This window comes from Capsicum annuum, chromosome 8, assembly GCF_002878395.1.
Source record: "Capsicum annuum cultivar UCD-10X-F1 chromosome 8, UCD10Xv1.1, whole genome shotgun sequence".
Lineage (NCBI taxonomy): Eukaryota > Viridiplantae > Streptophyta > Magnoliopsida > Solanales > Solanaceae > Capsicum > Capsicum annuum.
Window position 1 is genome coordinate 170,527,870 of NC_061118.1, and position 16,917 is coordinate 170,544,786.

The 16,917-nt window shown below is 31.7% G+C and overlaps 2 protein-coding genes across 2 annotated transcripts; both read left to right on the plus strand.

Annotated features, from left to right (window-relative positions):
• Positions 1–10,015: 10,015 nt before the first annotated feature.
• LOC107879555 (protein MEI2-like 6) lies at positions 10,016–11,680 on the plus strand. Its single transcript, XM_016726578.2, has 4 exons — positions 10,016–10,742; positions 10,938–11,060; positions 11,194–11,335; positions 11,504–11,680. The coding sequence occupies exons 1-4, from the start codon at positions 10,177–10,179 to the stop codon at positions 11,678–11,680; spliced, it is 1,008 nt and encodes a 335-aa protein (XP_016582064.2). The 5' UTR covers positions 10,016–10,176.
• Positions 11,681–13,992: 2,312 nt separating this feature from the next.
• LOC107840470 lies at positions 13,993–16,902 on the plus strand. Its single transcript, XM_016684339.2, has 3 exons — positions 13,993–14,677; positions 15,965–16,180; positions 16,554–16,902. Exons 1-3 carry the CDS (start codon positions 14,189–14,191, stop codon positions 16,611–16,613), a joined length of 765 nt encoding a protein of 254 aa, XP_016539825.2. The 5' UTR covers positions 13,993–14,188; the 3' UTR covers positions 16,614–16,902.
• The last annotated feature ends 15 nt before the right edge of the window (positions 16,903–16,917 follow it).

Genomic DNA, 16,917 nt, shown 5'->3' on the forward strand with positions numbered 1-16,917 from the left:
TTAATATAGGTATAAGTAACTAATTGTTCGCCTTTCCCACCGAAATTGTAACACGAAAATTAAGCATTTTAAATTCCCTTTTTTGTGCTAGTCTTTGGGCAACCTTGCAAACTTTTTGTTTGGACATGGCACAATTGTCCTAAACAAACTAAAAGCCCAATAGATCCATTGGCCCAGAACTCAGGCTGAGAGTCGTAAGTTGAGCAGTTGCCAACTTGCCATTACATAATTCATATGCTAAATTAACATAAACATAAACCTTAACTTACTATATATATATATATATATATATATATATACACACAAATTTTTATCCTGCAAAATAAATACAAAAATTTCAACTAATTATGTATCTTCACTGAATGTATCGGGGAGCTAATTATGTATATCGATGGACCCAAAATCGAAAAAAAATGTATTGGGAGCTAATTATGTATCTTTTACAAGGAAAAAATGTATCTTCATTGGATGTATTATATATCTCGACAAACCTAAAATCGAAAAAAATGTATCGACTATCGAGAGTTAATTATGTATTACAAAAGAAAAAATGTATATTCATTTGATGCATCGGGAGCAAATTATGTATCTCGACGGACCCAAAATCGAGATTGTAATAATTATGCAAAATATCAACAAAAAAAATTAATTAAGCTCTAAACTCTCGGAATTTATGTTGTTGGTCCAATTTTCATCTACGTCCATAAAATAATTATTGAATGTCCGCGTGCGGTATTTCCTGGGTAAATATTTAGTTCAGTTTGAGCAATTGATACAGGATATGCTGCAAAAAGAACTCATTCCAATCAAAGAGTTAATAATTCAGATGTTCACTCAACTTTGAATTTTTATTTCAGAAAATCATTCAACTTTGGTCTTTACTTCAAAAGTCACTCAACTACCACATTTTTACGCAGAAAGTCACTCAACCTATTTAATTATTTTCTTAAATAAAATTTATTTATGTGAAATTTCTATTTAAATTAAAATTCTAAAAAATTAAAGATATTTTTTAATGACTCTTTTATCTTTATTCCCCTAAATTTAGTATCTCCCCTCCTCTTTCTCATTTTTCTTCTCCTTCTCGAATATTATAATTGATTCAACATTAAACATGTTTAGTAAAATATCATGATCACAATAAAATTTAACAATAACCAAATAATTAAAATTATAATTATTTTGCTCTACCTTTTCAATCCTTGTTTCAACTTCTTTTTTTTCATCTGCTATTGATATTCGTATTGAAATCTAATTAAATTTAAATTTGCACATTATAAAACTTATTAAAATGCGACGCTCTCAACGATACCCCCCTCCCCCCGCCTTTTCCCCCTTCCTATTTTCACTCTAAAGATGCCCTTTTTTATAAATGTCTATACTATATATATGGAAAAAAATATTGTACCATATGTATATGTATGATAAATTAGGAATTTTATATCCATAACTAAATATTATGAGTAATATATCTACGTTACAGGGACTCACTATATGTATGTAATAACTACATACACATAACTTTTAGTAATAAATGAATTAAATTACGTATCATTTAGTTATATTTCATCGTATTAAAAAATAAACATTGTTAACCAGCTCGAATTAGCAAATGTAAATACAAAAAACAACACCAGCAATCGATTAAAACCAAATCTGACTAAACCAAATCACAATTAACCACTACATACTGTGAGTTTGAAGCATTTAGCATCACTCAAGTGAGCATATGTAACTACAAAAAATAACACCGGTAATCAATTTAAGGAAAATAAAAATAATCACAGTTAATCACTAAAATACTAAAGCTAATTACATTAATATCGTGTTGATAAAAACTAACATGATTTGGCAAGTTCAAAGCCACTAGCATTATAAATTCTAAATATAGTTTATATTAATAATTTTTTATTCTTCGATTATTGTTAAATTTAATTTAAATTTTTAATATTTTATCAGGTATATTAAATGTTGAATCAATTATAATATATGAGAAGACAAAGAAAAAGGAAAAAGGAAAATTAATTTATGGGAACAAGGATAAAAAATGTCATTAAGAGATAATTTTTTTTTTCTGAATTTTGTATTTAATTAATAATTCCACACAATAATTTTTTTTTCTGAATTTTGTATTTAATTAATAATTCCACACAAGTAAATGTTATTTTAAAAAATGATTAAATAGTTTGAATGACTTTCTGAGTAAAAATGTGAAAGTTGAATGACTTTTGAAGTAAAAATCAAAGTTGAATGACTTTCTGGAATAAAAGTTCAAAGTTGAGTGATCATTTGAGTTATTAACTCTCCAATCAAACTATCAGGTACTTGTATCAAATTATATTAAATTTACATGGTTAAGTCGTAAATTATTATGACAATGCATATTAATTAACTATTATTGTTTAGGAATTGTTTGGTGTGAAATATAAGTTATAATCGTCTCGAAATAAAATGTAAGATTATTTTATCCCATATTTAATTGGAAGTATTAATTTGGCAAAAAAATATTTATTTCACCATTTATGCTTTAGAATAAATTATCCCATATATATATATAATGAGATAATTAATTTTCAAAATAACTAATTTTAAATTAATTATTCTAAGATAACTTGTTCCAATAAAAAACGTAATGATAGAGTATATATAAAGCCACGTGTAATGATAAATGGCATTCAGCTTCACCTCTCTATTTCTTTTCAAATCTCAACAAGATCTAGTTCAATATTTGGTACCATGACACGGTATCTAGGGGTATTGAAGTAATGGGATAATATACTTTATCCATTTCAAAATAGTTGATTTTTATTAATTTGATATTTTTTTAAAAAAATATTTTTTTAAAATTTATTTTATTAAATTAATCTTATTAATTATGTTTTGGAAATATAAATTTATATATATATATATATATATATATTGTTATACATTTAATAATAGAAATAGTATTAAAAAAAATTAATAAAATTCTCTTGATTTCATAAAAAAGAATAAATAAATTTAAATAAATATTAAAAAAAAAATTGAAAATGAAAAAGGTTAGCTTGGCTCAAATAATATATATGTACTCAGGGAACTGGCTTACTAGGAGTATATATGCTTGAGCCTACAGATGAAGAGAGAGAAAAACTTTTGTGCACCAAAAATTGATCGGATAGAAAGTTTAACAAATAAATAATAAATTTATCCTCTTAAAGTAGTTTAATATTTATTATTTTTTATTTGTCTTTTCATATTAAATGGGGCTCACCGAAAATAAAATGGGAATAATGTTATTAAAAAATTATTAAATAAGGAAATGTTACCTTCTATTGAAACAAATCAAAAAGAAAACGGAAAGAGTAGTGTTGGGAATCAAAATATATCATAAAACTAAAAAAATATATCAAAATATACCATATTTTTAAAGTAGTGCCATAATATGCTTAGCTCTCTTTTATATACATTATTTTTAACAAAAATAAGCAAACGAAGTTAAATGCATTTTTTTTAACATAACTCTCTTGAAAGGAGAATTATGTAAGAAAAATTACATAACTCTATTAAAAAGAGAGTTATTCATCATGTGAGTATGTGTAACTTATATGTGAGTTATGTCAACTTTTTGCATAACTCATATATATATATATGTGTGTATGTGTGAGTTTTATAAAAATAAGAAAGATAACTCATTTTTTGTGAATTTTACATTTTTTTTAAGACTTAATATATCAAAACACCCTCAAACTTGTCGTCAAAACTTACTTTGAACCCTAAACTAATCGGACAATTATTTACCCTTCTTAACAACTTTTAAGTGGATTAATTTTCACCCTATAATTATACTACCAGTCTTACAAGAGAGAGTGCGTTTCACTCGCGCCCACATCAGCGCCATATCAACGCCATGTCATCGTCACATCATAATTTTTTTTTAAAATATTATTTAATAATTTAATAAAAAAAAAATAATCCTCACCCCATGCCAGTTCACCCTCCCCACCCATAGCCCATCTTCTTTATCTTCTCCGATCACCACTACCATCAACATCGTCGCTGTCATTGACGCCGCCACTGAGGAGGATGGTCCAATCTCTATTTCACCAAATACTTCAACATTCCCAATTTCTCAAAACATCTCAATTCACAACACTTTCTTCTATCATCACCATTGTCGTCGGAGATGAGGACCACCTTCCATTTCACAAATTACTACACCCCCTCTGCATTTTCATAAATACAAGTACATTTCTCTTTAAATTACTCTTCATATACGGAAGAGGCAGCATTTTAGTTCTACATCATCACCAAAAAAATATTTCCCCCAATGACAACATTATTAAGCTCTTCATCACCCTTTTTCTCCTTACAATTGTCAGCAAAGGTACTTTTGATCCCAAATCCCCCATTAACATCATTATTTCTCCCCTTTCAACCCCACGCATGTCACGAAAATGCCTCCCCCTTAATTTTTTTTTTTCATTTTCTCCATTAACACCACTAAATAATTAACATCCATAAAGACATCAATTTAAGATTTTTTCTCCACTAAAATATTATTTCAACCTTCAATTCTAACTTCTTCAGTTAGAAAGTCTCGACCATAGCAATGTGTTTGGGGGGGACGAGGGGGGAGGGGTTGAAGAAGATTAATTCCTTCAGTTAGAAATTCTCGACCATAACAATGTGTTTGAGGGGAGGGGTTGAAGAAGATGAAGAAGTGATGAAGATGTTTTATATATATATATATATATAAAGAGAATTTGTAAAATTTAAAAGGTGGGTCCCATATTTTTTTCACGTTTTTTAGGTCATTCACTCGCTATTTTTTTTTTAATTTGTCATGTCAGCAATTTGGGTGGAAATTAATTCACTTGAAAGTTGTTAAGGGGGTATATAATTGCCCGATTAGTTTAAGGTCTAAAGTAAATTTTGGTGACAAGTTTGAGGGGGTTTCGATGTATTATCTCTTTTTCTAATAGTACTTTTTATGACTGACAAACGTTTTTTATGAACATATCAACTTTTGCATAACTCATATATTTTTTGCAGCATATTCATATTTCATATCACTAATAAAGTTATGCACTTATCACACATATTTTAAGAGTTATATTTAATGGATAACTCATTTTTTTAACTTATTTTATATTTGAATAACTCACACAATCAGTGAGTTTTTCTCTCTCCGTTTCATAATAGTTAGTTTTCTCTCTAAAAAAATAAAATTTTAAAAGATAAATTAATTGTTCACATAATATGTAAGTTTTTATAAAGTGAGTTATATAATTTTTATTATATTTATGTAGAGAAAAAAAATAAGTTGTGTAATTTTTATTATATAACTCACTTTTTGAGTAGGTCATGTAGAAAAAATGCATAACTCACCTAGTGAGTTATGTAGAAAAAAATACGTAACTCTTTTCTTAAGAGAGTTGTGTGACTTCTATTACATAACTTACTTTTTAAGTGAGTTACGTAAAAAAAAATGCATAACTATCTTTTTAATAGAGTTATATAACTTTTCTTACATGTTAAAAAAATGCATAACTAGCTTATTAAGTGAGTTATTTATATTTTCTGAAATTTAACTTTATTTACTTATTTTAATTAAAAATAATGCATATAACTCTCGTTTTTTTTAGGCTGTATATGAAGAGAGAGAGAAACTTTGGTGTAGCGAAAAGATAAGTATGATTTTGGGAAAGGAACTTTTTTCTTTTTGAATTGGATGCCAAGTGCTTCTTCCCATTGTGAAATGTGAAATAGGAGGTTCAAAAAATATTCCGATGAGCTTTGACTTTCAACTATATTTTCATGGTCAGACAAAGTTTGACATTCAACAAGGTAGGAGTACTATTTTTTGACTTAGGTTTTCAAGAAAGGTTAGTAAATTTTCCAGAACATGAAAGCTTTACCCTTTTCACTACCAATTTTTTTTAACTTTCTAACAGAGGCAGCAACAGTTACAGTCATAACGAGGTAACCTAGTGGAGTAATTTATTTGGGACAATTTCATTTTTACAGTAGTTTGACAAATGAATCTTTTATGAAAATAAGGACATTTTAATCACATTTACCATTGAATTAAGAATACTCCCTATTCACCATTGGAGGTTGTGACATGTGATGGGCGGAAAGTTCCAATGTTTTTGTTAATCATTTGACAAAATGGATGCACTCATAAAAATGAAATTAGAAGTATTTTTTTAAAAATGAAAATTTTTCACTTGAATTAAGGAAACTCAAAAATATATACGCATAGGCCACTCATTATTTGCTATGCTCCAATTTATACGCACCCTATTTGTTGTATTTGTTGTAGCAGCATAACTAAACTCTCCACGCTATACTGCGTAGGTTCACGATGCAACGAACGTTTGTTCCATCCTTACCTAAAGATTTTTAGTTTGAGCCTAAAATAAGGAGAAAACTTTGCTAGAAGTGTTAATCCAAAGTGTGCATCATCGTACATGGTTTGAATTAAGTGCACATTATCGTATATGATTTAAATTAATCGGAGCTTCAATGTATTTATTGAACATCGGCGAGAAACACTACCCCCCCAACCCAAAAAATGTAATTCAAAATTAAATTAATAATTTGTAATCCATTTGTCCAATCAAAGGGACCTTGCAAGTGTGAGACGCCATCCACAAAATCTCCCACAGTGCAAAATCAGCAGAGATGAGACAAAGTGGAGAAACATTCATCGCCGCTGGAGCACGTATCCCAGAGGCCTTCGAATCTGGCTATTAAATGCAACTAATTATGAGCTTTCGATTTCCTCTCCACGCTCTTCCTTCACGTGTTTCACACGCGCCGCCCACACTCTTTCTTCTCCCTTGTTTCAAGAAGATGCTGTGAGGTGAACTTTTATGATAACTTCAAGAAGATAATCTTTTACCAAGCTGATTAAAAAAAAAAAAAAATTGTAAGACATACCAATTAAAGGAAAAGAAATTATTAAGATCTCCAAACAAATGAAATTTACCACACACATAAATGTTTTACAAGATAACAAAATGTCAGCTGAATAAATGGGTTTTGAGAAATGTGAGTGAAAAGACCATAGTGTGATCAATGAAAAATTAGAAATATCCAATGATTGTCTTTTTTCTAATTAAAGTAGTGACGTTTAAACATAAGAATACAAGAAAGAGATTTTCGTTCTCAAGCTAACGTAGCAGATGGCACCAATAGGAGTGAGGTGCATAGTCATGCATGCTTAGCAACGTAATTACTTCCACCCCCACCACACTCCCCAATTCCTCCCCCCCAACCCCGCAACCACACACCACAAATACTGGAAAATTCTGGAAATTACATTTAATTTCAATTTCTATTTTCACTACTTGGATATATGAAAAGTTCTTTGCTGTCATTAACTTCAATTCATATTTACCACTATGTTGGTATGAAATAATTAAATACATTAAAAATAAATTCTCAACTTATGGATTTGGTAATTTGAATAAGAATTAAGAATATAATAGAAAGTTTTAGTCAAATTAATCTTGAAAGATGAAAAGAATAATTAAAATAAAAAAATTAAAACACATTTTAAATAAAGTAATTAAAAAGGAATGGAGGGATTACACAAAATAAGTTCCACAATGTTATGAACCAATTATCCCACATTGAAAAAATAAAGAAATGGTGGATTATAAGTCAAATGTGTTCTCTCACGGGTTGGGCTCTCCCGTTTGGTTTATAACTCACCCGTTGGGCCGTGGCTCGGAGTGGTGGCCTGCGTGCTAGGAGTGGTGGTCTGAACCCAAGAGGGGTGTCAATCGTGACCAACGAGGATCGATCCACGTGTGGGAGAGCTGCGGTTGGGCCTTGACCCGTAGTGATGGCCTGGACCTAAGAGGGGTGTCCCCTCTTAGGTCCAAGCCACCACTCCTGGCGCACGCCCAACTCAAAAAGACTTGTCTAATAGGTGGGAGAACCCATTTGACTTATAATCCCTTTAGCATTTTTTTATTTTTTCAATGTGGGACAATTGGTTCATAACAGGCCATCACTCCCAGCGCATGCCCAACCCAAAAGACTAGTCTAATAGGTGGGAGAACCTATTTGACTTATAATCCCTTTAACATTTCTCTATTTTTTCAATGTGGGTTAATTGGTTCATACCAATTAACACACAATGCCCACAAATATTCTATCACCAAGGACCTACTGAGAAATTGGAGCAATACGGAAGAAAATATCAATTGGTTCCATTTAAGTGCGCTGGGAAAGATTGTTTCATCACCTTTTTATGCATATAAAAAAATGAAAGAACGTCAACTTATTTTGAAATTGCAATCAGTTTAGTTTGACTTTTGAGAGATATGTATATTTTTTTTTGGTAAACTTTTGAGAGATATTTTGTTCTTTTACTATTGGAAAACTAATAAGAAGAAAAAATTAAACTAGTTTACATTCAATTACAAATGAGCAAATGAGGTACGTGGTGATATCCAAAATTCACTGTGATTGCGATGGTCACAACACACAACAACAGCATCTGTGGTCGCAAAATTGTTGGCGACATTCGGGTTCAGCTTGATGTTACATTTTAAAATATCGTACCAATATAGTTTAGGTGCTCGTAAATCACATATGCTATAGTTCACTGTGTATAAACATATGCGCGATCAACATTAATGTTTTCTCTAACAACTACAAATTCAAAGATACCTTTATTAAACGGAGTATAAAAATAAAATACGTTTTTAAAAATATTTTACTAAATTAACATTATTAATAATACATTGAACACTAAATTTAACAATTATTATTATTTTTCCTAATCCCTCGACTACAGTGATTGCAATGATTGCAATAGTCACAAAACACGTCAAAGGCACATCAATGTTTAGCTTCATATCATATTTGAAAATAACATTATATTCTAGTACTTCCTATAAGTGTTTAATTAACCCTTTAAGAATGATTGATCATGTACTTTCAAATTATCCTTATTTAGATAAAATATAATTAATGTTAACGTAAAAACAGAAAAATTTAATTAGAAGTAAGTTGATAAAATTATTTTATTTTCTACTTTTTTTGTCATATATTAGTTAGCACTTTCATTTTGTATGATGTTAAGAAGCCACAAATGAAATATTTTAATTCAATACTCTTTGTTCATATTAATGAACTTTAAGATAAGTTACGAGAAATATTCATAAGACATATGAATAAATATTGTTGAAACTTTTAATGAGTATTTTAATTATAGTGGTAAGTTGAAATTTTTGAAACTAATTTTATTTTAATTTGATAAATGATATGAGATAGAGAAAGTAAGAGTAGTAATTTGTTAAAGGCGTTAAATGGTATGTCCACCCCCAAAAAATATTTATTAGGGTTGAAGAGAGAATATTTTTTGTGCTCGGAAATCACCTAAGTATATTTCACTATGTCTAAAGACAATGCACAACTGGCTCAAAATATTTTCTCCAACAATTATACTTGCAAAAATGAGTATAAAATTATACAAAAATATTAACAATTAAAGGTCTATTTCAAAATTACCTGCAAAAATTATAAGTTATTTACCTGGATCAGCGTCCAAAGAGATAAGTGCACATTTTCACTTTATTTATTTGATTCAATTCAAATCCGGACTTGAAATCTTTGCTCAAAAATGAGTACTTTAAGTCCGTCTATCACATCATATTCTTTCTTTGTCAAAGTGATTGTACTTGTAATTTCTAATTATTACAAATTACAAATCACTTACTAGTAATAGATAACTCTTTTATATAACTAACTTACAAATTTATATAATTACAAATTACTATACAATAAATTTGAACTTTTTTTACAATAACACAATTTATATAACTTACTAATTACTATACAATAAATTTGAACTTTTTTGCAATACCACAAATTTTCTTATTAATTACTAATATTAAGCCAGAGACAGTTCTACTGTTTTCTAATGCAGTAGCTTCAACTTTCTTTTCTCTAGAAAAAGTAAGCTTATTTTGCTTGGGGTGCTCCTATAAAAGGCCTTTTTGCTACTTACAAAAAATGGACAGTGTAGTAAATCATCTATGTCTTTCTTTCATTTCTTCCTTCACAGTCACTGTCTCTTTCATTCCACTTTCAAATCTCTTTCATACAAAAATAAATAAATAAAAATAAAATCAAACACTTATTGAAAACCTATACAACTTTATCCGTTGTACTTCCATGGCAACTCTTCGAAGGAGTTTGTTAAACCCACAAGCACCTGCATATGTCCCTATTTCCCACACAAACAACACTCTGTTGTATCCGCCTCCATTATTCCCCTCCATGCCTTACCATTTTTTCACTCCGCCACCGCCTCCTCCTCCTCCGTCTGTGCTCCTTCCACCGCCGCCTCCTCCTCCGACTGTGCTGCTTCCACCGCCGTCGCCATCGCCTCCTCCTCCTCCTAGCGTTGTTTCAGCGCCGCAGGAGATCAATGTGAGGCGACAACCAACGGTGATCACACGCTGGGGTTCGAGTATTCCTCCGAGGTTTAGACGAGGAGGACGAGGTTTTTGTCCGGCGAATAATGGAAAGAGAGGTGGTTTTGGAAGAGGAAGTTCTTCAAACGAGGGTTCATTTAGGAGGAGATCAATCGAAAATAATGAAAGACGAGTTGTTTGTTATGAGAAACGGCCCAGGGTTAATGGGTTGAAGAAACATGAGGTCATACCTATAAATTTGAGAAATAAGAACAATACTAGCACTTCCACTGTCATGATCAAGAACATTCCATATCACTACAGGTAATTTTTAATTTTTTGTTTGTCCATTTTTTTTTTTTTTTTGCCTTTTTTACTCTTCATGTTACTTTTTGCCTTATTTAGAAGTTAGATTAATGGACTGACTGACTGTCTAGGTGCATATCATTATTGCTGTCATTTAGTGATCTTGTAACTCTTTGAATTTGATGGCTAATTAATTTTGTTTATCATTTATAGCCGTGAAATGTTGATGCAATTTCTAGACGAGCACTGTTACCTGGAAAACCAAAAGACGAGAGATTCAAATGGAGAAAAAATTATCTTCGCTTATGATTTCCTGTACTTGCCTATGGATTTCAAGTAATAATAATCTCGTTTAATTATTTTTTCCTGCGTTTAATTATTTGTAGTAAAAGTAGTAACTTCAGTACTATTAGCTTAATGCAAAAGAATATTGTGTTTTATTAGTATTATTATGTTTTTGCATTTGCAGAAACAAGAGGAGCAAAGGCTATGCATTTGTGAATTTCACGGATCACAGAACCGTGAGGAAATTTTTTTGGGCTTTTAATGACAAACTAAATGTGTTTCCGGGATCTGCAAGGAGAGTTGAGGTTGTCACTGCGAAGATTCAGGTGCGTGAATGTTACATTATCGGCAGTTATGTTTGTGATTTTTTGTTTTGCCTACCTCGTAATACATAGTACCATACTGTTCGGACCCTATATGCGAAATAGTATTATTTTATTGGGTATTGTTGTATGTTTGTGATTGCTTATGTGAGTTTCTTTGCTTATTAACAGGGAAAAGAGGGATTAGTGAATCGTTTCAAGGAAACAAGATTTGAGTGTGAATCAGAAGGGTTTCTGCCAGTTTGGTTTAGGCCTCCAAGAGATGGTTATGGGGAATCGGTGCAAATGATTACTGTAGGCAAATGCAAAGTCACTCCATCTTGCTCATATATTCTCAAGAAACCCTAACTTTAGGGAGCTAGCTAGTAGTACTAATTAATAGTAAGGGGTTAGTGTGGTAGAAGAAATTTGTGGAGTGGGGGTGGGGTGGAATACTGGCACCTGAGAAATCTCTTAACAGGTGATGGGGTCCACCCCTTTGTTGTTGTTGCATTTACGAAATAAAAAAGAAAAAAGAGTTTAGGGCTACTATAAATGCCTATTGAGGCATTATTGGCCTTTTCAGATGTTTGCCTTTTTTTCTCTCTTTGCCTGTGTTGAGGATCTTTTGCTGCAATATCCTTAAATCTGATTTGGTCTGTCACTCTTACTCAACTGGTTGTGGTCATATATGCAAAGTTATTTGCAGACAAGTTTCTGATTTGTGTTGGTGATCATTAGTATAGAACAATGGGAATTGATTGATTGATATGGATGTCCATTAATGAGAAGGAAGTGAAAGGAGAAGAAAGCTTGATTTAATTTCTAAGATAATATGAGTGCAATTGAAATTCTTTATATCGAAGTTACACATTTGCGTATTAGTAAGATCCTAGCCTACTACTATGTTTTTAAGCTCAATTTCTCCACTTGATGAATTTTATAGCAAAGGAAAAAATATTTTTTAAAAAAATTAATTTATCGTAATCGATTAGCTTACATGGTGATTAATATAGTATCTTGAAACACGAAAAAACTATTATCGGCTTCAAGCTATCTATCCGCCTGTGAAAAAATTCAACTTTCAAATATTATTTTTTAACATTGATTATTCTTGGTCTACATTATTGTTTTAGGGTTTTGCATATTGGAATTTTTTTGTCTTAATTTAGTACTTGATAAAACTACTGATAATTGATAATATGCGTACTAGTTAGTACTAGGTAAGATTACTGATAATTGATAATATGTGTACTAGTTTTCCATTTGAATCTTACATTAATTTGAAAATTTAATACGGTCGATATCATAAAGTGATGATCAAAATTAATTTAAGTGGCAAGTGAGTTGATAAATTTTAATGCGAAAATAAAATTTGGAATAATATTTTAACTAAAACACATAAAACAGTATTTCAGAATCATCTTTTAAAGGTCGAAGTTAAACACATTATATTGGAGCTTCAACTTTCGCAAATGAAAATCTAGAACATTATCATGAAGTCTAATTTTAGGCCTTTTGCAACTTATACTCACAGTGATTCCACAGAAGTCCTGGAAATCTCATAATGCAATATTTATAGTGAACATATTGAAGGGCAACCCCTTTGGATGAAAGTTTGGTACCTAATGCTCATTTTAAATAATGGCAATTGGCAATGTTATCAATTTCAAAATTAGTCGGGGGTGGGTACGCAGTGACTTTTCACATAAGATGATATCGTCTTATAAAAAACATTTGACGTATAGAGTATTCGCAACTTATTTCTTTTGTTTAACAATAAGGTGTTCTGACATTTTTGTTATAAGAGAAATTCAGAAAGACTTTTACAATGAAAAAAATTGTGACAAAACCCTAGTTGAAGTAGGCAAAACCTCAATATGAGTTGTGAGATAATCAATATAGAATGCTAGAATGGGTCTATATACCCTCAACAAAGGTAAAGAAATTTATTCATGCATTTGATTAAAAAAAGTATTTTATAAAATATGAAATGATACAAATTTATTCTTTTGCTTTAAAATTATTTTATATATAAGTAGTTAGATGAAGTTTCATTTATGTAGGATTCGCATTATATAAGTTTTAAATGTATTTGTTTAAAGAAAAATAGGGGAAAACATTATTGGGGATATAACCATATGATTTTCATAAAATAGATGACAATGTAAATGTTATAATAGGAGGAGAAAATGTCAATTGTTCAAAATTAGAGTAGTTGTTTGATTTTTCAGGAATGTTGGAAAGCGGAGGGGGTAGGCAGGGTGAGTTTTTCGTTTAAATAGGCTCTTACATAATACAAATTTGAATCAATCAATGAGCAAATTTTGAAATATCAACTGATTAAACAAGAAGTATATATTTCATTGATAAGATCAAATGATCATCGTCAAAGGAAAAAGTATTTGGTGAGATGAATGAAATTCTTCACCTAAATTTCATATGGCATAATTTAAATTAATTTAGGCACTATGTTTCGAATGTTGATGATTAAACAACAATAAATGCCAAATTTTATGAGAAAAAGAAGAAAAAATAAAAGCATAATTTAATTGGTTCACTTCGAATACCAAAAGTAAGAGAAATTAATCTAGATAATAGGTTTCGAATCTTGATGATTAAACAACAATAAATACCAAATTTAATGAGAGAAGGGAGAAAAGATTAAAAAAGGTAATTTAGGAGGTGTTGCGAGAATCGAACTCGCGACATCTCGCACCCGAAGCGAGAATCATACCACTAGCCCAAACACCCAAACCTGCGGGCACTTTCACATCATTATTGTACTAATACGCTAAATAACGCTAAATAAAAAGGATTCATGAATCACAAAAAATCCCGCCGTCTCATCGAACTGATTGAAACTGAAAGGGCAAAATGGATACTGTAATGTTATCTTCTTCCTCCATGGCTCTCCATCGCCTGCTCCGACCCGTACCCGTACCCATGCCCATTCTCTCTTTCTCCTTCCTTAAACAATCTCTCTCTTTTCCTCCCCATCAAACGACGTCGCTTCATCCCATATTCCCCTCCCTTCCTACCCATACATCCATCTTCCTTCCTTCTAGAACTTTCTCGAACCTTCCAGTTAGCTGTACTTCTCAAGCCCTAGTGGAGTCCTCTGTCGATGACGAGGAAATTGCAGAAGAAATTGGAGGAGAGAGTGCTTCCAGGCCGAGTGAATCTGAGAGAAAAATATTGAGAGCGAAGTTGCCGAACCTGAGTATGAAGGAGAAGAAGGAATTGGCATCGTATGCACACAGTTTAGGGAAGAAGCTAAAGAGTCAACAGGTTGGAAAATCTGGTGTTACTGACACTGTGGTAATGGCTTTGGATGAGACTCTTGAAGCTAATGAGCTTCTCAAGGTACATTTTCTCAACTTTTTTTCTGCCGGTAAATAATTTGCCACTATTTAGGGTTTAGGGTTTGTGTTGAATTGTTATGGTGAAAAGGTTATCTTCAAGTCAGTGTTATCTTCGAGTATCTGTTTGGCCGTGAAATTCGAATATTTTCAAGTTATCAAAAATTGGCTCATACCAGTTATTGGATATTTGGAACTTCCAAACACAACTCAAAAACTCAAACTTTAAGTGTCAATTTCAAAATCTATGATCAAACGGGAGCTCAGTGTGCTGGCCTTTACCTCATAAATAAACAAAAAAAATAGAATTGTTCTGAACTAATGAATGCGATCGGTCCCTTTTTAACAAGTGGAGATGATTATTATGTTTAATAAGTAACAAGTAGAGATGATATACTAGTAAATAGGTAACAATTTGGTCATGAATTTTGTTGTGAATCTTACTTAGGCATGTTGTTCAACCGCGGAACTGTTCGTGCTTGCCTGCCGTTTTAGTTCTTGATATAGTACATTATAACAAGTATGTAAACTGATTAGTGAGATTGATCTTGCTAAATGGTTACCTGTGTCATAGTTCCTACGTCACTTAAAGTTTTTTAAAGCTGAAATCATGTCAGCTGGGGACTCTAATTTGCACAAACATGTTACAGATCGTTATAACTTTAATGAGAGAACGTTTATGTGAAGTGCATTAAGTTAGTTAATGAGCTTGATTATTACGTTTACTAGCAATTAGAGGTTGCACATAAAAATGAGGGGAAGCTCTTTTTGCTAGTTATGTTTGTGCCATTGTTAAATTAGTAATCGGTTAAAATTTGTTTATTGATAGTATATTACTAGTATGAGAAATATTGATCAATATGGTTTAGGCTACGGTAACTGGTAAAGTTGTTGCCATGTGACCAGGAGGTCACGGGTTCAAGCCTTGGAAACAGACCCTTGCAGAAATGTAAGGTGAGACTGCGTACAATAGATCCTTGTGGTCGGGCCCTTTCCTGGACCCTTCGCATAGCGGGAGCTTAGTGCTAAGGGTATAGCAAGAAGCTCAATTTTAGTAGAAGCGAAAAATGTTCAAATTGATGATAATAAGTTAATCTGCTGAGGAATAAGGGTCTTTCGCGGTGGGAAATGGGTAGAGTTTAAATTCCTTTGACTAAGTTGAACGCTCATTGTTTTCAGTAGTATGATAAGAATTCATGCGTATCTTCATAGTATAATGTTTAGTGCTGGATAATGTGATAAAAGCATTGCTCCTGGGATCAATTTTTGACAGCCGCATTGTTATGTGCAGCTCAAAATACATGGTACTTGTCCTGGAGGAGAGCTGGATGATATTGTAAAGCATTTAGAGGAAGCAACTGGCTCAGTGGTTGTTGGTCAAATAGGTAGGACTGTGATTCTCTACCGTCCGAGCCTGACAAAAATGAAAGCTGAAGAGAAGAAGAAACAGGCTCAAAGTCTTTATATGAAAAAACAAAAGCAATACGCTGAGAGAAGATCATTTCAGGTCATCTTTTCATCTATCTAGTTTTAATAAATGAATGCATTCTTCTTTTATAACACTAGTTTCCGGGGTAAGTTTGTGTGCAACTCGACTACCTTATTAGGTTCCACTTATTCACCAGGTGCATGCCTACTGCACATCCACCTGTGTACATGTACAAAGTAATTTTGCCCATTAAGGCTTTATACGGATGAGAAATAATCATCATATCATAATTTGTCTGTGTTAGAATTTTGAACTTGTTTCCTCCCTTTTTCTCCAAGTTCAATGACCGTTAGACGTTGCAAATCAATACACATGGTTCGCCTTTTCCATTTATTCTCCTTTCTTTCTTTCATGATCATCCTTGCTCATTTTTAGGTCTCCTTACGTGCAGGATAAAGGACAAGTGCCAAGACCATATGCTCGTGGTCGCCAAGGAATTAGCAGGGTTTGATCTTTCATTGTGGTCCATTTCTTCATTTCCTTTCTACAGTAACCACCACAGAGCTCCCATGTCTGGGTTAAAATTTCGCAATTATTCCCTCAGACAGATGCACACTGAAGGTGTGAAGATCAGAGGGACAAAGAGACTGCATATGAAATATCTAGTCTAGTCTAGAAGTTTGCATTTGTACCTTTTGTAATTTTCGTGGGATGTCAGACGATCTAGAAGAAAGAAATCAGTTTTGACTCTGAATCCTTTATTATTAAATTTAGACATTCGTAATCATAATTATGACTAATTGTGTTCGCTATAT